Genomic DNA, 17,787 nt, shown 5'->3' with positions numbered 1-17,787 from the left:
AGTAATTTCTGTAAAATAGTACTCCTTAAATAAATTTCTAAAAATAACATATTGGAGCCTTGAACATTACATTTAATCTCATCTCACAAAATTATACTAAAACTGGCATAATAAAAAAGGTTATAAAATTTCTTATTCCAGTCCTAAATTCCTTTTCTAGAATTTTAATAAAAAAGGAATTTTCAAACACAAATAGTTAGTAGTCAGATAATGTATATTACAATTTAGCATACTTAACCAGAAAAAAAAAGAAGTGAAGCTGTTTTGTATTCATTCTGTGCTATACTCTTCTCCCTACATATCTTTAATAGCAGTTACAATTTCTATCATAAAGACTCACCTTATGTAACCTAACTAGAGCTGACTCAACATTTCACCTCTACTTCAATTACAGCATTCAATTCAGATGTCTCAATACCAAATATAGTAATTTGTTTTATCAAAAATGTTTCAAGAACAAAATTTCCACAAGTTACTCTATAAGAAAACAATGCAGAACGTCTAATTATAGAACAAAAATAGAAAGTAACACGTAAGAAACTTTATTTCAACATGAAGACTAAGTAATACCTGGGTGTTAGAAAAATAGGCTTAAGATAAGTAAATTTTATTATCTTATTACTTTTTTCTGCACATGGTCAAAATTTGTATTTTAAATGTTACTTATTATTCTGTTATTTCAAGAGAGGTTCCCCAGAAGCCTTTAGTAAAGTTCTATGCTGAGTATATATTTGGTTTCTATCTGTTTTAGTCTGAACTGTTCTAGAATTACTTATTTGGTGAATAGAAAGTCTATAAAACAGAAAAAATACTAAATCAATATCAAATAATGACAAGTTTTCAACAGCATCTGTGAATGTATTCTTGTACACTTATGGCCCCGACAGTATCATTTTGTAGTATGATCACAGCAAGTATACAAATTTCCCAATTCTGTGAGGAAATACTCAGTGTACTGAAATTTAACTGCATTTAAAGTCATTGTTAAACATAAAACAAATCAAATAGCATTATCATATGCTCAATGGACAATTCAGTATTTTATTTAGTCTCAAGTAGTAAAAACTAAACCTAAAAATATGTATATTTTTAATGAACAGCTTGTATATAGACTTTAAAAAATTATACTAGTTAGAAGCAAAGAATCTATGAAAAGATTTTAAGTCATTACTGCTAGAACTGATTATTATTAAGCACAAACTCAAAGGACTTGACTTAGTTGGAGAAAATCTTTCATATATTCTGAGTCATCCAGGATGAAAACTAGTCCTATTGTAAAAGGATAAAAAGTTCTTTGATCCTCAAAAGAAATGAAAATAATCTTTAAGAAAGATTACATTTTTTTACTAGCAGGAAAAACAATTAAGGGGTAAATATCACTCTAAAACCATCTCCTTCACAACGCTTCTAATAACTTTTTCAAGATAAATTTTAAAAAATACAATGAAAGATATTATCAATTGTTGGTGGGTGAAAACATATTACTGCCTAAAGCAAACCCTAGACTGGATGTAATACAGATCAGAAAACTTTTATTATTCAATTTAAAGTTGTAAAAACATTAGCCTTTTTGCCTTTTCTTGTATGTTATCACTCAATTTCTGAGGATTCCAAGACAATTCATCTAGAATTTTAAAAAAGATTAATGATCTCTACTGTAACAACAGTGTATTCTATATAGTTCATCAATCTTCCTCCTTCAATAAACATAGGATTTTAATTAAGATAAAAATGATAGCAGTAAACATAATCTTAAAATCTAGGTGAAACAAACATCGTTGTGGTCTAATAACTTGTAAAATGCAACCAGGTCATTAGACCAACATACTAGTGTACAATTTTAATAATTTCTAGCAGCAAAACACCTGGATGAGCCATGAATAAATGTGTTCAATGGATTGTAGAATATTGTCTTTGTAAGAAGTAATTTTTAAAAAGTATAGTTCAACTGTACGCAAACAAGAAAGATATCAAAGGTCTTGTTTATCTCCATTTTTTCCAGTAGAATCAGGTGCAACTGGCATCTTACTATTTTCAACAAAAACAGATTCAAAGGCAGCTTCCTGTTCATCCAAAGAATCAGCAGCTGTGGCTCCTTTAATTAGTGTTGTGTTGGTCAAAGATTGTTGCTGCTTAGAAATTTTACTGGATTCCACTGTTTTTCTACCTCTTCTTTTACCAAGAATTTTGACATAATTAGCAGGTATAAGTCCTGTTGTTTGACCATCAAGACTAGCCAGAAGCCAACCACGCACTTTGGGCTGCTGTTCTGATGAAAGAAAAGATAGCTTTGTAATTATAACATACTTTGGAGGTTCCATAGAATATTGATAGTAAAATTAATAAGTGAAACTTGTGTTAAACTTACACAATATATAAACAAACATATTTTAGTATATATACATATATTCAAAATCAAATAATGACAGGCTTAGCAGTTCTAGGTTCTTTATACTTTATACTTTTTATTTTATACTTGCTGGATATTTTTTTCAACCTTGAAGAACATAAGTTTATATTAATTGGTCCATTCATAGGGAAAAGAGATTCAGCTTTCCCAAAAGCTAAAAACTAACATATTTCATATTTTAAAATGGAAATTAAGAAAATTAATTTCTTATTCCTTCTCAATAGGATTAAGAGTAATAATAGAAAATAAATATATACCTTCAGATAAGCCAGCTTTCTTTATATACTTTTGGCCAAAATATAAAATTCATTCTTTGTGATTGTGATGAATAATTCTAAAGACAGTGAATGTTAATTTTAATCTAAGATAGGCAAAAATGAAGACCTCCATTATCTTTAGCCATCTGACAAAAAGTTAAAGGCAAGAATCTAAGCTTAAAGTAGGAAAGATTACTTAACATATTCAATTTTGTATTTTGGTATTCTCCCACCTATTTTACCGATGCCTTTAAAAGTGGTTTAACTGTCAGAGTTTTAGTTCAACATTATCATTTAGGCACAATATGACATTTTTATGTTGAATATGCTATACAAAAATGAAACGCTTAAATTAACCATGTCTGTGACTGATTTTGTTCTAAGTATGCATACTTTAGCAATTGGAAGAAGCAAAGCCAAAGTGTTAAGAGGCTATATAATTAGAAGACTAATAATCTGATATAACTTTTTTTTTCTGAATTATTATAATGTAATTGAAAAAACCACACTTGATCTTCTTTATTATGTATTTAATTAAAACTAATTATCTGTATTGGTCTCTAACAATAAATCTTAAAAAGAAGTTATTCTTTTTAAATCCAAAACAATAAGATGCTACTTCCATTAGAAATAAAACAAGAATACCCAGAAGCCTAGGTTTTGTGTATGAGGGGATAAGGGGCAGAAATTTAGCAAATTTGATGTAAAATATTCACTTATTTATACATTATTAACAATTTGAACATTGAAGGTATTTTTTCCTTATGTAGAGAGTGACTAAAACCTATTAAAGACTAAAGCTTCCATTAGTAGATCACATGAAAAATAGCCAAAGTGGCTAAAAGTAGTTTCTGAAATCAGATAAACCTGGGTTCATAGTTCAGCTCCACTACATCTCAATTTTGTGAACTAAACAATTTACTCAGAATTCTTAGTTTTCTCATGCCTAAAACAGACCCTACTTCAAAAGGAGAGTTAAATGAAATATGTAAACTGCCTTCTACATAGTAAGTATCAGTGGTTATTATTTTACTAGTATCTTTACCAACAAAATGTGACTTTTCATAGCAAACCTGAATCTCTTCAAACACACAAAAGATCTTTTTCTTTTCTTTTTTTTTTTTTTGTAAATCCACAGAAATTCTGATTGTTACTAGGGAAAGCTGAAAAAAAAAAAAAAGAAAGAAAAGAAAAGAAAAGGCCATTTTGCCTGGAGCCATCAAAAACTATTAGTGACCTGGTCCAAAGGTAAACCTGAGATACATATAAATTTCATGCTAAGGTTCTTTTATATTTCATGACCATAATTCCTAAAATATTCATGTTGGAATTTCTAAAGTGAACACTATTCAAGTAGAAAAAAAAGGAATACCAGCCCCAGCAATCAAAGACCAATAGGGATCCTTAAATGACAACAGATAATTTCTTTGGTTTGTTAGACGTGTTAAATTTAGTGTTTACCTTATGTTTTTGTGTGGGATTGGAATTCAAGTGTTTAGAGTTTAGAAGAAATTGCATAAATAATATCTTTCCTTATCCCAGTGAAATATTACTGGAACAACTCTGCTGGGGCATTGCTCCCCCACTCCCCAGATTTGGAAGTTCTAAATACAAACAGAAGAGATCCTAGTAACTACTTCTGACTTAACTAACAATGAGCAATATACTTTGTTACAGTTTTTAATTCTACATTTACAAATTCTAAAAATTCACAGATAATTCCAATTTATTCATGTTTTATTACCTTTGAGAGCTAAGTTCAACATATCACCAGCACGGAAAGAAATTTCTTCTTCAGATACAGCAGTAAAATCATATTCTGCTCTAGCAACTACATGGTCATCCTCACCACTTGCCCAGTTGGTGTTATCTATAAACCAAATTAAAAATGAAAATTAAGTTAGTAAAATTTAAAGCAGGAAAATATAGATATTTCACTGGCTATGGTTTGTAAACTACATAAATTCATTGACAGAGAAAAGTCACTCCCCAAAGCAAATTCCATAATTAACAATATGTAAAATCAACAATATGTTCACTAGGATATCTATTATGAACTTTTTCCTTTTCTTCAAGCTCAAAATTTCAGCTCCCCTACTTTAAGCCAAGGGTGGGCAAACTTTTTTCTATAAAGGGTCAGATAGAAAATATTTTAGACTTTGCAAGTCATAAGGCAAATTGAAGATATTGTACAGTTTATTTATATAACAAAGATAGAAAAAAACTTTTCCATAAGTTTAACAAAACTCAAAATGTAATATTTTTAAAAAATAATACAGGTCTACTACTAAGAATAATTCACTATTTTGGGGGTAAGATATCATCTCCCTTAATTGAGTTCAAAGGCAGTGTTTTCTATCATCGATATCAACTGCAAATGTTTCTCTATTAATGCTCATTCATACTGAAATTTTAGGTATTTCATCTTTGAAAATTTTTTCACAGATAGTACTGACAATTCCTGCTATCAATCCACTGAACTTGTGGTTTTAATTGAGCATATTCATCCATGAGACTAGAGAATAGACTTCTTGTGATTTACATTTTACCATGTCATTAGAGATTAATCACTTCCAAATGAAGATTAAGTGGAAGCTTCTTAACTGTACAGTTCAATGGACTTGGAAATATGGGAATTTCCTCTATACCTGAATGAAGTTCCCCAAACACTGTACTCTTCCCTCCTTCGTCTCCTGCTACTCTCACTTAGCTCCATTCACATAGGCGTTCTTGCTGTTCATGTGACATGCCAGGCACACTATCATCTAAATACCTTTGCACTTTTGCTGTTTCTTATGCTTCAAATACTTCCCTTGAATAGCTGCAGGCCTTACTCTCTTATATCCTTCAGGGAGGCCTTCCCTGACTGGTGCAGCACTATAACCCCACTCCTACCCTTGACTCTGCAACACTCTTCCTTGCTTTATTATTTTCCTATGACACTTTGTACCTTCTGACTTAATACAGTTGACCCTTGAACATGAGGGTTAAGAGTGCTAACCCCTGCACAGTCCAAAATCCATGTACAGCTTTTGACTCTATAGTCAGCCCTCCACATCTGCAGATTTATCAATCAGCTGTGAATGAAAAACAGTATTCTTCTAGCTGTGATTGGGAGTGTGAAAATACTGTTTTCAATCTGTGGTTAACTGAATCTGTGGATGTGAAGCCTGCAGATATGAATGGCCAACTGTATTTATTAAAAAAAAAAATCTGCACATAAGTGGATCCTAAAATTCAAACCTGTGTTGTTCATGGGTCATGGGTATATTTTATATAATTGCTTATTGCTGTCTCTCCCGACTAGAATCATATGGGCAGGGATTTTTAATGTTTTATTCACTGCTATATCCTTAGCTCCTAGAACAGTGTCTGGCACATAGCAGGCCTCAAACGATTTTTACTGAATAAAATATTATTTCTCTAATAACTCAGATTTAAAGACCTAGGGTATTTTGAATCCTCCTTTCCCTTTATATACATCTAGCCAGTAACTAAATCTGTTGAATCTATTTTATCTATTCTGCTTTCCACACACCCTAGTTCGGCACATCATTATTCCTCATCCAGTTAAACGCAAAGCATCCTAACTGATACCCCCAAATTAATAAATGTTTATTAAGCACTTTCTATGTGCCAAGTAGGTTAACTTTCAGGATACAAAGATAAACATGACCTAATATTCTTACCAATTTCAACCTGTTTTGACCTACACTGACCTATCCAAAACACTTGAGACAGACTTCTCTCTTTAGAACACTGTTTATACGTATGTCATAAACCTGGTTAAACACACACACACACACACACACACACACACACACAAACTATCCTTTCCTTACCAAATGAAGGTTAAGACCTTCCATTATTAGCCTTCACTCTAATTTCTCAGCCTAGTATTTATTATCCTTTTATTCTGTACTACAGCACAACTCTCGTAGTTCTATGTACTTCTGTTCAGGCTGTTCCATCTACTTGGTCTTTTATTTCCCCTACCGAACTGATGAAATGTTACCTTTCCTCCAAACATCTAACTTAATTTCTTCCTGAATACCAATAACCGAAAAACAAAATTAACTCCACTTTTCTAAATTGAGATAGCACTGTGCAACTTGACAGAGAAGCTTAAATGGGCCTGGTTTTGTTTCTGGTTCCTCCTTATTAAAAACATGACCTTGGGTAAGTGACTTCTCTGTTTTGTCCCTTGTAAAAAGAAGAAAAATTCCTATCTCTTAGGATTGTTTTAATAATTAAATGATATAAAACACACAAAATACCTACCAATGTCTTGCATGTAAAAAAAATGCTCAATAAACCTCACATCTCTCCCCAACTGTCATATTCCTTATCATACTCTTTCTGCTTCTTTACAATTACCTGTATATGTCTTACCCATCTCCCCACCAATAAGTTTTAGAAAGATAGGGGGATTATGTTCTATGCATCTTTATATCTTCTACAGCATCAAGTTCAGTACCCTGTAAACAGGAGTTGGAAAATGTATACTGTTATACTGAATGAACAATGAATAAATCAATAAGCCTGTTGTTGCTATACATTCCTCTTCCAGTTCTGAAGCTCTTAACTAAAAATATAACTGGAGCAAAATGTTAAATATAAATACATATAAAGAATGCTACTTTAAAAAATCTATTCTTGAAATTTGTTATGTGGTTTCTGAACCCATTCTCTTACTCTTACCTGATATTTCATCACTGTAGGTAGATAGCAGTTTCCAGATGAGGTAAGGACCACCAAGGATAACAGCAAAGAACAAGAATATCGGCCAAGATTTTGCTGAGTTAGCTGCTCTATCCTCGGCACTAAGGCAAGCCACAGTTCTTTCACTTTCTGCCCATAGGTCCTCATTCTCAGAGCCCCTTCTTAAGCCTATCATCCACTGTAACCGTCTGTAAAGATACCTTATAGTCCTAACTAATGCAAAAGCTGAAAAAACCTTTGTGAAGTGTATTTTTAATCGAGAAAAATGATTTGCTACATCCAATACAGCCCTAAAACTGTTATAGACAGCTGAAAAGGTAGCATCCATCATCATACTGACAGAGGCAAATGCATGCACAATACTTTCAATGGACTGAAATGCACCTCTGCTGCTTTCTTCAGCCTGCTGAACAAATCTACTAGGTGGAAGATCATCTACACGGAGGCGGTTATAGCTTAACCCATTATATCCATAACTATAAGGGCTATAGCTTCCATAAAACGAATTTCCATAGGCACCATATCCTGATGAAAATGAGCTGTAAGCAGGTCTGAAAGTGTTCACATTGCTACTTCCTGTCTGCTGTGATGGCCTTGGAAGAATAGGTGGAGGCACTCTGGTAAGTGTTGGTTGTCCAGGTCTTGTCAATAAAGTAGGACCCAAGTCAGCAGATCTAAAACCAAAAAAGATTCAAAGTAGTAACGTAAACACACAATAGACTCAATTCGAATAAACTATTAAACACTTCTTATATCTACAGTTATGATAGATTCTACTGAAGATGTGTTAAGAGTAAGGAATAGCTTCTAACATCCAGTGCTTAGCATTTCAGTCTTAAGACAAAATTAATAATTTTATCTTAACTCTATTTTCTTGCTTATTTATGCTGGCATTATTAGTACTATCTTCAACCTGTGGTTTCTTTTTAAGACACTTGTCTATGTTCTCAGTGTCGGTTGCTAGATATTTATCCATCCTTGCACCTAAATGAAACTATCATAATTAATATAGTTTTATAATAGATCTTAATATCCAATAAAACAAGTCCTCTCACAATGTTCTTTGTCTTCAAGAGTGTCATGACTATTTTACTCTTTGAATTTCCATATTCATTTTAGAATCAGAGCTTGAAGTTCTGTAACCCTCTTCTTCTCCCAAAACCCTGAGATTCTGTTTTGTATTACACTGAGTATGCAGGTTAATTTGAGGTAATCAACATCTTTATAATAGAGAGTTTAAACCCACAAATACAATATACATTTCATTTACTTAGGTATTTCAAAGATTTTTCTGAAAAAATGGTTTTAAAAATAACTTTTTAAGTCTTAATAATGTTTTATAGTTCACTATATGGAAGTCTTTAGATTTATTCCTACATATTAGGTTTTTTTTTAAATTTTTGATGTTTTTGTAAATGGTGTCTTTCTAAAAATTTCACTTGTTGCTGTTATGTAGAAACAATTGATTAAAAAAATATGGTCTTTGTAATCAATAACCTTGTTTTGGATTCTTCTTTTGGATTTTCTAGAATTTTGAGAATTTGCAATCATACTGTATGTGAATGTTGACAGGTTTATTTCTTCTTTTTCAATTCTTACACCTTTGATGGTTAAGGTTTTGCACCTAGGACATGAAGGCTTCTAAGGCTACTATCAATCCATGATGTCTTTAATCTAATTTCAGAAACTGAAATGATTTGAAACTAGGCTTCTGTTTCTGTAAGGGCCTATCTACTTCTTTTATACCCTCATATCCAGATGTATCTTTTCAAGGTCCTAATGCAAAGTTTAGGTAATTTATCAGCATCTCTTCTTAAAGGACCTCTGAACTCCAATCATGCTTCAAGAGTTTGTCAAAAGTTCTATTCAACTAGCTTCTCATCATCTAAGCTGCTTTTTCTGGAATAAGCAGAAGCTTATACGGGAAATTTACTTGCTCACCTTTGTAAATGTCCATCTTTCCTGGATCTGGGCTCCATAAATCTTTTATCTTATCTGCTCTATAATGTCTCCGAGCAGATGTTTTTATATTCTGCTTAGCTTTGCTACTTGTCCCCAGTAGGGTATTTTGTTTGTTTGTTTGTTTGTTTTTAATTACTTATTTTGCCATCATCAGAAGTCCTTCTCACAATTCTTTGTCCATACTTATACAGTATCATATCTGTCTACATGTCTGCCTCTTCTACAAGGTAAGCTCCTCAAAGATTCAGTTTTCCCCATTTCTTCATTACCTACTATAGTGCTTACTATATAATAGGTACTGATAAAAATACTATGCTGGAGTCTCTCATCAGTGGATTATTTAATACACATATTTCACACAGACTATTACAGAGATTATTTTTTCTTAGTTTTGTGTTGTTTCATAAATTGCAATGAATATATTACTTTTAAAATTATAGAGAATTAAATGTAAATATTTAATAAGAAAAAAAGTTTTCCTCTTCCTCTTCTCTTGTTTTAAAGCTATTTCTGGCATACACAAGTATATTCAGTGTGCATGTGTAGTCCTGCTTTCTGTTACCACCAGCAAAATAAGAATTAAATGGGCCTATGACTTAGAATAACGAAAGATGTATTCTCAGTGCTGAAAGGGCAAAAAGTGTTCCCCATCAACTTTTAATTTTGAAAAAATTCAAATAGAAAAAATACCTGAAAGAAAAGCAAAATAAATATCCATACACATTCTATCTAGAATCAACAACTGCTATTATCACATTTGCTTTCTTTTCCCCTTTCTAGTCTTTTAAAAATTCTTGAACTATTTGAAATTAACTTGTAGACTTGATATATTACTCCTAAATACCCTAGCATGCATTTCCTAAGAATGATATTTCATACAAAACCATAATACCATTTTTCCATTTTTGAAAATTAACAATTCCATATCTATTATCCTATTGATATTCATATTCATTACCCTCAAATGTCTTTATTTAAACAGAGATAAAGTTCATGTACCATAAAATTCACCCATTTAAAGTTCAAAATTTAATTTTTTTGTATATTCATAGAGGTGTACAATTATCACCATATGTAATTCCAGAACATTTTCATCATCTCCAAAAGAAATCTCATACTCATTCCATACTCATTAGAAGTCACTCCCCATTTCCTGGTCCACACCCAATCCTAGGCAACCACTACTTTACTTTGTCTCTATAAGTTTGTCTATTCTGGACATTTCATAGATTGTCAATTATTGTTATTTGCTATAGTTATAGTCTATGAAGTTGCTGCAAACATTGAATTAACAAACATGGAATCACTACTCCTGGGAACACTAGACAGCACTTCAGCACTTAGAGGCCATTTAAAAGAGCAAAATCACCAACAAAAATGTAAAAAATGTGGCACTAAATAGATTGTAAAAAGTATCTTTGTTTACATTATGAGCCGAAATGAGAAGCCAGAGTACTGATTTGTCAACCTCAGCAGGTATAAATACTTCATTCCTTTTTATTGCTGAATTATATTTATCCATATATCACTCGATGGACATTTGGGTTGTTTCCACTTTTTGGTTATTGTGACTAATGTTGTTATGAACATTTATATACAAGTTTTTTGTGGACATATACTTTCCGATCTCTTGGGTGTATATATCCATGTGTGGAATTGCTGGGTCATATGGTAACTCTATGTTTAACCTTCTGTGGAACTGCTAGATTGTTTTCCAAAGCAACTGCATCATTTTACATTCTTATCAGCAGTGAATGAAGATTTGAATTTTTCCACATCTTTGCCGACACTTGTGTTTGATTACATCCATTCTGGTGGATGTGAATTGGTATCTCACTGTGGTTTTGATTTGTATTTTCCTGATGTTTGATGATGTTGAGTATCTTTTCATGTGCTATTGGCCAGTTTCAGATCTTCTGTGGAGAAATGTCCACTCACATACTTTGCTCATTTAAAAGATTAGGTAACTTGCCTTTTTCTCCGTGAGTGGTAAGGGTTAAAATGTCTTTTAGTTGTTTTTTTTTTTAATTAAAAATTCAATAAAGGCCTATACATCGCATTTGGTTATTTGTCTCCTTATCTGACAAACTAAAACAATCCATTTTAAGAAAATGTCCTTGACTTTTTAAAGAGTCCAGCCAGTTTTCTAGAATGTCCTGTATTCTGGATCTGTTTCCCCAAAATGTTGTCTAAATGTACCTCTATCATCTATATTTCCAGTTAAATTAAAGATTGTATCTAAATGTTTGATTAGAATCAGGTTAACATGTTTGGCAAGAATAATTTATGGGTGATACTGTTTACAATTTATCATAAGATGAAACAAAACTTTAAAAAGAATCAGCAAACATACTGTAGTAGTATATTCAGGTTATAATAAAGCAGCTAGTTCTAAAGTAGGAGTGATAATAGATAAAACAAAGAACAAACAGGCACATCTAAATTTATGGAACAGAAACTAAACAAAAATGTAAAATGATGAGGACACTATGGACCAACTCAATTCTGGGTCTAGAAGCAGGCAGTGACAGTCAGGACTTAGGCTTCCGGGCAATAACAAAAACTAAAAGTGCTCCACTCAAATGAAACTATTTCATTGCTTGAGGTTGGGAGCTGGGATGTACCACCTTGGCTCCTAAAAAGAGATTATAAAATATGCTGAGAATAGTTTAGGATTTTTAGAAAGTTACAGAACTAAGAATGGGGGAGGACTCTGATAAGGCCTCAAGCCTAGAAAATGAAACAAGTTAACTCCCTGACTTAATCTCTGATATCCTTAATAAAAGGTACCATTTTTATATGATTCTTATAGAGAGGCAAGTACTGAGGGAGCAGGTAGTGGCAACAGGAAACCTACTAGACAGATAGAGGGGAATGTAGATGAAGGGAAAGGAGAGAAAACAGAACTCAAAAATTCCTACTTGAAATGAATATTTCAAAAATGTCACACACATGAAAAAAAAAACCCCACAAAGAAATCAAACTAACAAAAATCAACATGAGAATGAAAACTCATTCAAGGAAAAATTATACACAAGGAAAAAGTACACACACACACACACACACACAGCTTGATGAAGATTCTATCTTTGAAATAAAAATTGACATGAAATAAAAATATGTGAATGTGAAAAGAATTTCATTACAAATCTTAGAAAATGTCCACAGCCCCAGGGGTTATCTTGCAACTACGAGGAAAGAAAAAAATTAGTTGTTATACACTAAGGTACAAAGTGGAAAAATGGAACTTGGGGAATTCCACCTCAAGTAGTGGCATTTCAGGTAATGAGACTAACCGTTGCACTGATATAACTAAAAAGCTAGAAAAAATATAAAATTATCTGTTTAAGGCATGAGAAAACAAGGCACTGAGGAATTATGGAGCCAAGATCCAGGAAAAAGAGAAAACCCAAAGAGCCCATTTTGAAATGTTTCTCAAAGGGCAAGGGCCAATCCTGGAAGAGTTGGCTGACAGAATGAGAAGCTGAGCAGAACTTTTAATAAACTCCTTGGGCAAAAGAAACAAAAACTAGATTTCAGAACCCCCAAAGAGGAGGGCCAAGGTAAACCCTCACAATTCAGACTAGGACCTGAAAGGGAAATATGCTACAAGTAAGGGTTAGAAGATTTACAGAAAATAGACTAGCCCTGGTAGGAACTAAAACCACAGTTTCAAATCAGCTCAAATCTTCATTCAAATGACCCTAGATTGCTAGTGGCCCAAAGTGTCTGTCAAAAGTAAAACTCTCTGGAGGAAGGTACCACCCTCAGCCTCAAATTATCTTAAATTCTCTATATATAATGTCCAGCTCTCATTAAAAAATAACTGGGCCTATATGATAACAAAAGTACATGTTAAAAAAAAAAAAGAGCAACATCAGAAAATACAGAGATCCATAAGGGATATAGATAAGGGAGTTATTAGGCAAAGACTTTAAACAACTATGATCAATATATTAAAAAAAAAAAAAGACAAGATTGAAAAATTTCAGCACAGAGTAGACATTATAAAGCAGAAATAAATGAAAATTCTAAAACTAAAAAAATAAATATGTGAAAATGACTGCTAATATACCAGTTTAGACACACTAAAAGGAAAATATCAGTGAACTACAAGAGCGTTCAGAACACCCAGAATGAAGCATGAGTAACAAAAGGATACACACAAAATACAGTGTCAGATATGGTATACAGTGAATATATGTAATTTGAGTCAAAGGAGAGAAAAGATGGGCAGAATTAATACTTAAATAGATAGTGGTTGAGACTCCTCTGAAATTAATGAAAGAAATCAAGTCAGATTCAGTCTCTATGAATCCCACCCAAAATAACACAAAGAAAACCAAAGTGAGGCTTAACAAAGTATAACTGCTGAAAACCAAAAAAAGAAAATTTTGAAAGCAGCTAGAAGGAGAAAGAGATTCCTTTAGAAAGAGTAAGAATAAGATAGAGATGACTGAAACTGTCAGAAAGCTGACAGCAAAAAAAAAAAGGAAGCCAGAAAAAATGTAGATCCCTTGATGACAATGTTAACAGATCTATATACTTCTGGTTAACTAAACAATAACTATCTTAATAATCCAGAGCAGAGTAAATCATTTAGGAATATATATGCAAGGATCTGAGAAGAGCAGAAGAGAATTCAGCATTCTATTTTACAAAATAATCACAATTAAGCAAGTTCACCCATAAATGCATGCATGCATGATTCAATATTAGAAAGATAATGCAATAAATCACATTTTCATATTAGAAAATAAATATGACCTCAATAGATGCAGAAAAGTCATTCATAAAATTTAATACTCCTTCATAATAAAAATCTGAGAAAGGTAGAGAGCTAGAAGTTCAATAGGAAACCCATCAAAAACAAAAAGCAAACATTATACTTGTGAGACATGAGAAGCATTCCAGTGAAAGGACCAATATAAGGATGCTGGGTATCTATGCTGGCTTATTTGTAAATGATAAGATTGTCAAAATGGAGCATGAGAGAAATGCAACCAAACCACCAGAACAAATTAAGTCTGAATTATGCTAGATATAATACACATACATACACACACACACACACACACACACACACACACACACCATAAAAGATAGGAAAAGACTTTATGGAGATAATTACCAAACATTATTTAAGGCAAAAAATGTCAAATTTTCTCCAATTGTACCTTATACGATATTTATAGACAGAAAGACTTACTTGATCATTAAATAAAATTTCCAATAAAATAGAAAGTTCCAATAAAAATCCCAGTCTTTTAATAAAGGCTAAATGTGACAAAGGCAATTTTGAAGAATAGTAATGTGTGAAGGCTCTTGACATATCAGGTATCAAAACTTATTATAAAGACAGTGTGGTGCTAGCATAAGAATAGACAGACCAATAGAACATATCAAAAAGTCCCTAAACAGAACCATATATTTAGGAAAACTTAAAATGCTATACAGATGGCTTTATAAACTAGTACGGAATAGAGAAATAAATGGTACTGAGACAATTAGTTATCAACATGGAAAAATTAATTGCCTATTTCGCACTGATTTTGTACAACACAGGCGGTTTCAGGTGGATTAAGATATGAATGTGAAACGCGGAATGTTTTAAATAGAGAAGTTTTCCCTCATATGAGAAGAAAGGATTTCCTAACCAAGACACAAAAAGTATAAACAAGAAAATATAAAATTTTTGACCATATTAAAATTAAAAGTATCTGTACAACAAAAATGAACATGAATATAAATAGACAAGTCACGGACTGAAAGATATTAAAAACATACAAGGAAAACAGGATTAGTATGAACAACAAAGTACTCATACAAACTGATAAGCAAAGATAATACCAATAGAAAAGTGGGCAAAGATATCAACAGAAAAACTCAAATGGCATAATAAACATTTAAAAAGGTGCTCAATCTTATTACTAATGAGAGAAGTGCAAATTAAAGATGAAATAATTCATATCCATTAGATTGGCAAATACAGTACTAAAAAATAGCATCACTGAGGGAGACCAAAATTTTGCCACCCCAAAATGTTCCTTTTGGGACATGGTTTAAGCTGTTAAGGAACAAAAGACTCTGAATCTTTAACCTTCCCCATAAATGCCTAGAAGGAATTTAGATTGTGGACCTGCTCCAAGAAGGGACATATCATAGATAGGTATAGTTTAATATAAACTAATGTGTGAGACAGGGAGGAATCTAGCAAGGCCTAGAAGTTCTAAATCCTCTCAGTTCAGCATTGTTAAAGATGGTCCAGCAAACATTTATTTACCAGACATTTGCTTTTCCATTTCCATGTCAATTGCCTTCTTCCCCTTTAGAAGATTCAAACCACACTCCCCAAGCCTTTCTTAGTCCAAAATGGCATAAAACCTTCAATTACCCAATGTGTCTTTAGGTTTCATATTCTTATGGCACCTCCACATATACATCCATAAAAATTTTAGATATTTTTTCCTGTTAATCTTTTTCTGTTAATTGGATTATTAGCCCACCCTGAAGAACTTAAAAAGGTGGTAGGAAAAGTTATTTTTTACACCTTCACAGTATCAAGTGCTGGAAAGAATGTAGAAAAACAGAAAATCCTCTAGCGAAAAGTAAAAATTGGTATACAACCACTGTGGGGCAATAGCTAGTACTTGAAGATAAGCATACTCTTCCATCAAGCAATTCCATTCCCAGAAACACATCAGAAAATCTCTTAGAAATCTGGACAAAGAGAAAAGCACAAGAATGTTCACTGTAGCAGTTTTTAATATGTAACAACTAATACACTACGACCTACAACAAGGCAAATAATTTGTCCTACAGCAATTAAAATGAACAATAGCTCTATGTATGAACAAGATAATCTCAAAAAAAATTTACTGGAAACAGTTTGCAAAATAATACAGTTTGAATTTATCTGTTTATTGTACATACAAACCTAGGTACTAAATTTTAAAATAAAGTATAAAAACTATTGGGTACACTAAAAACCAAATAGGGACAGTAGTTACTGCAGGTAAAAAGAATGGGAGGGTTTATCTGTTTGAGTGATTTTTATTTTTTAAAAAATCTGAGGCAAATCCGGTAATATCTTATTATTTCTTATAACTGGGAGTGAATACACAAGTATTCATTATCTTACTCTCTACCGGTCTCTATGTGTTTAAAAAACAATGAAAAAAATTGGAAAATAGTTAATTTTACATAAATAGAACTTTAACAGATGCAAGAATAAAACCTCTCTTCCAAAGAGAAGTCCAAATATTTTTAACAAGTCAAATAACTCATAAAAACGGTAGTAGAAAGTGTCACCCCAGCTTAACAGCATAATTAAAGCTTATTACTTGTTTAATATATATTATTATTAAATTAAGTAGCTGTTGTGTTCAAGTATCTTAGCATTTAAATAAAAGATTACAAGATTTTGGAACACAGCAGAAACACATTCCAGTGCGTTGGGAATTTTGCGTGTTAGGTGACGTGACACTGAGTCTCTTCAACTGAATTAAGATGTCTAGATACATTCAACACAAAACACAAAAGGCTGTAAAACTTTTATTCTATTTTATCATTTTTGAGTCGTATTTACGTTTAATACGGATTAAAAACAAACACAGACCTTAGAAAAACAACACACTATTTTGCACACAAAGGCCACTCACAGGCCTCAGATTCATAACTCCCGCTTTAAAGTTGCTTCTAAAAATCTCTGCCCGAAACATTGCTGAGTTATGCCAAAAAAGAACGCTTAGGTTCCAGATGCGTAAAGGAGACCTTTTGGGCTTACGCCAGCTCCTCGAGAGATTGTTAAAACTTTTGAGAGACTTTGCTACCCATTGAGCTAGAACTGGGCAAACTCCTGTCCATTAAAGACCAAAGTCTAACGCTTTACCAGGAATCAAGCGGTACGTAGGGTCAAGGTGTTCCGCAAAAAAAAAAAGAGGCAAAAAGCCGCCCCCCTTTATTCCAAACAGCGTGACCCAGAGAGGCACCCCCTGGAGAACTTCGCTACCTAGAGAAGTGGGGTCACAAACTGCTGTCAGACATCAAAATTCCCCTTGTAGCCTCCCCGCCCCGGCCCCACCTCTACCCGCATAAAGTTGGGGGCTGGTTGAGGGGGAGGGGTAACCTCTCTCCTACAACGGCCTCAACCGCCTACTGGCAAGTCTCCGCTCCGGCCCATCACACTCACGGTCTATAGTATCTCACACTTACTGGAAAGTGGAGCCGGGTCCTGGGCCTGGCCCGGTCCCTGCAATTCGGCGGGTCTCCCATGGCTTAGGAGGAGGAGGCGGCTGGGACGCCATCTCCTCCGCCTCCACTCGGCTGCCGCTGGTTGCCGGGACTCTGCAAGTCCGGGGGCACCAGCATATCGCGCGCCAGGCACAATGGGCAGAACACCGAGCTCTCCACCCCGCCCACTCGTCCAGTTAGGAC

At 33.3% G+C, this 17,787-nt stretch overlaps 1 protein-coding gene across 2 annotated transcripts; it reads right to left on the bottom strand.

The window, feature by feature from the left end:
- Positions 1–525: 525 nt before the first annotated feature.
- Positions 526–17,726, bottom strand: PEX13 (peroxisomal biogenesis factor 13). Of its 2 annotated transcripts, none has more exons than XM_016129647.2 (4): positions 17,566–17,726; positions 7,369–8,063; positions 4,412–4,537; positions 526–2,269 (listed from the first exon to the last, which is right to left on the bottom strand). In XM_016129647.2, exons 1-4 carry the CDS (start codon positions 17,655–17,657, stop codon positions 1,971–1,973), a joined length of 1,212 nt encoding a protein of 403 aa, XP_015985133.1. In that variant the 5' UTR covers positions 17,658–17,726; the 3' UTR covers positions 526–1,970. The 2 variants fall into 2 exon arrangements, with proteins under 2 accessions (XP_015985133.1, XP_036080055.1); XM_036224162.1 differs by lacking the exon at positions 17,566–17,726 and adding an exon at positions 16,018–16,289.
- Positions 17,727–17,787: the final 61 nt, after the last annotated feature.

This window comes from Rousettus aegyptiacus, unplaced genomic scaffold, assembly GCF_014176215.1.
Source record: "Rousettus aegyptiacus isolate mRouAeg1 unplaced genomic scaffold, mRouAeg1.p scaffold_m13_p_7, whole genome shotgun sequence".
Classification (NCBI taxonomy): domain Eukaryota; kingdom Metazoa; phylum Chordata; class Mammalia; order Chiroptera; family Pteropodidae; genus Rousettus; species Rousettus aegyptiacus.
This window is presented reverse-complemented; position numbering and strand designations above follow the sequence as displayed.

Bases quoted from the DNA above. Each gene is read 5' to 3' on its own strand.
- PEX13 (XM_016129647.2), bottom strand. From the start codon at position 17,657: ATGGCGTCCCAGCCGCCTCCTCCTCCTAAGCCATGGGAGACCCGCCGA. The intron at 4,538-7,368 runs GTAAGAGTAAGA...TTTGGTTTATAG, and splicing joins CTACAGTGATGAAATATCAG to ATAACACCAACTGGGCAAGT. The intron at 2,270-4,411 runs GTAATAAAACAT...TTCTTTCATCAG, and splicing joins GTTGAACTTAGCTCTCAAAG to AACAGCAGCCCAAAGTGCGT.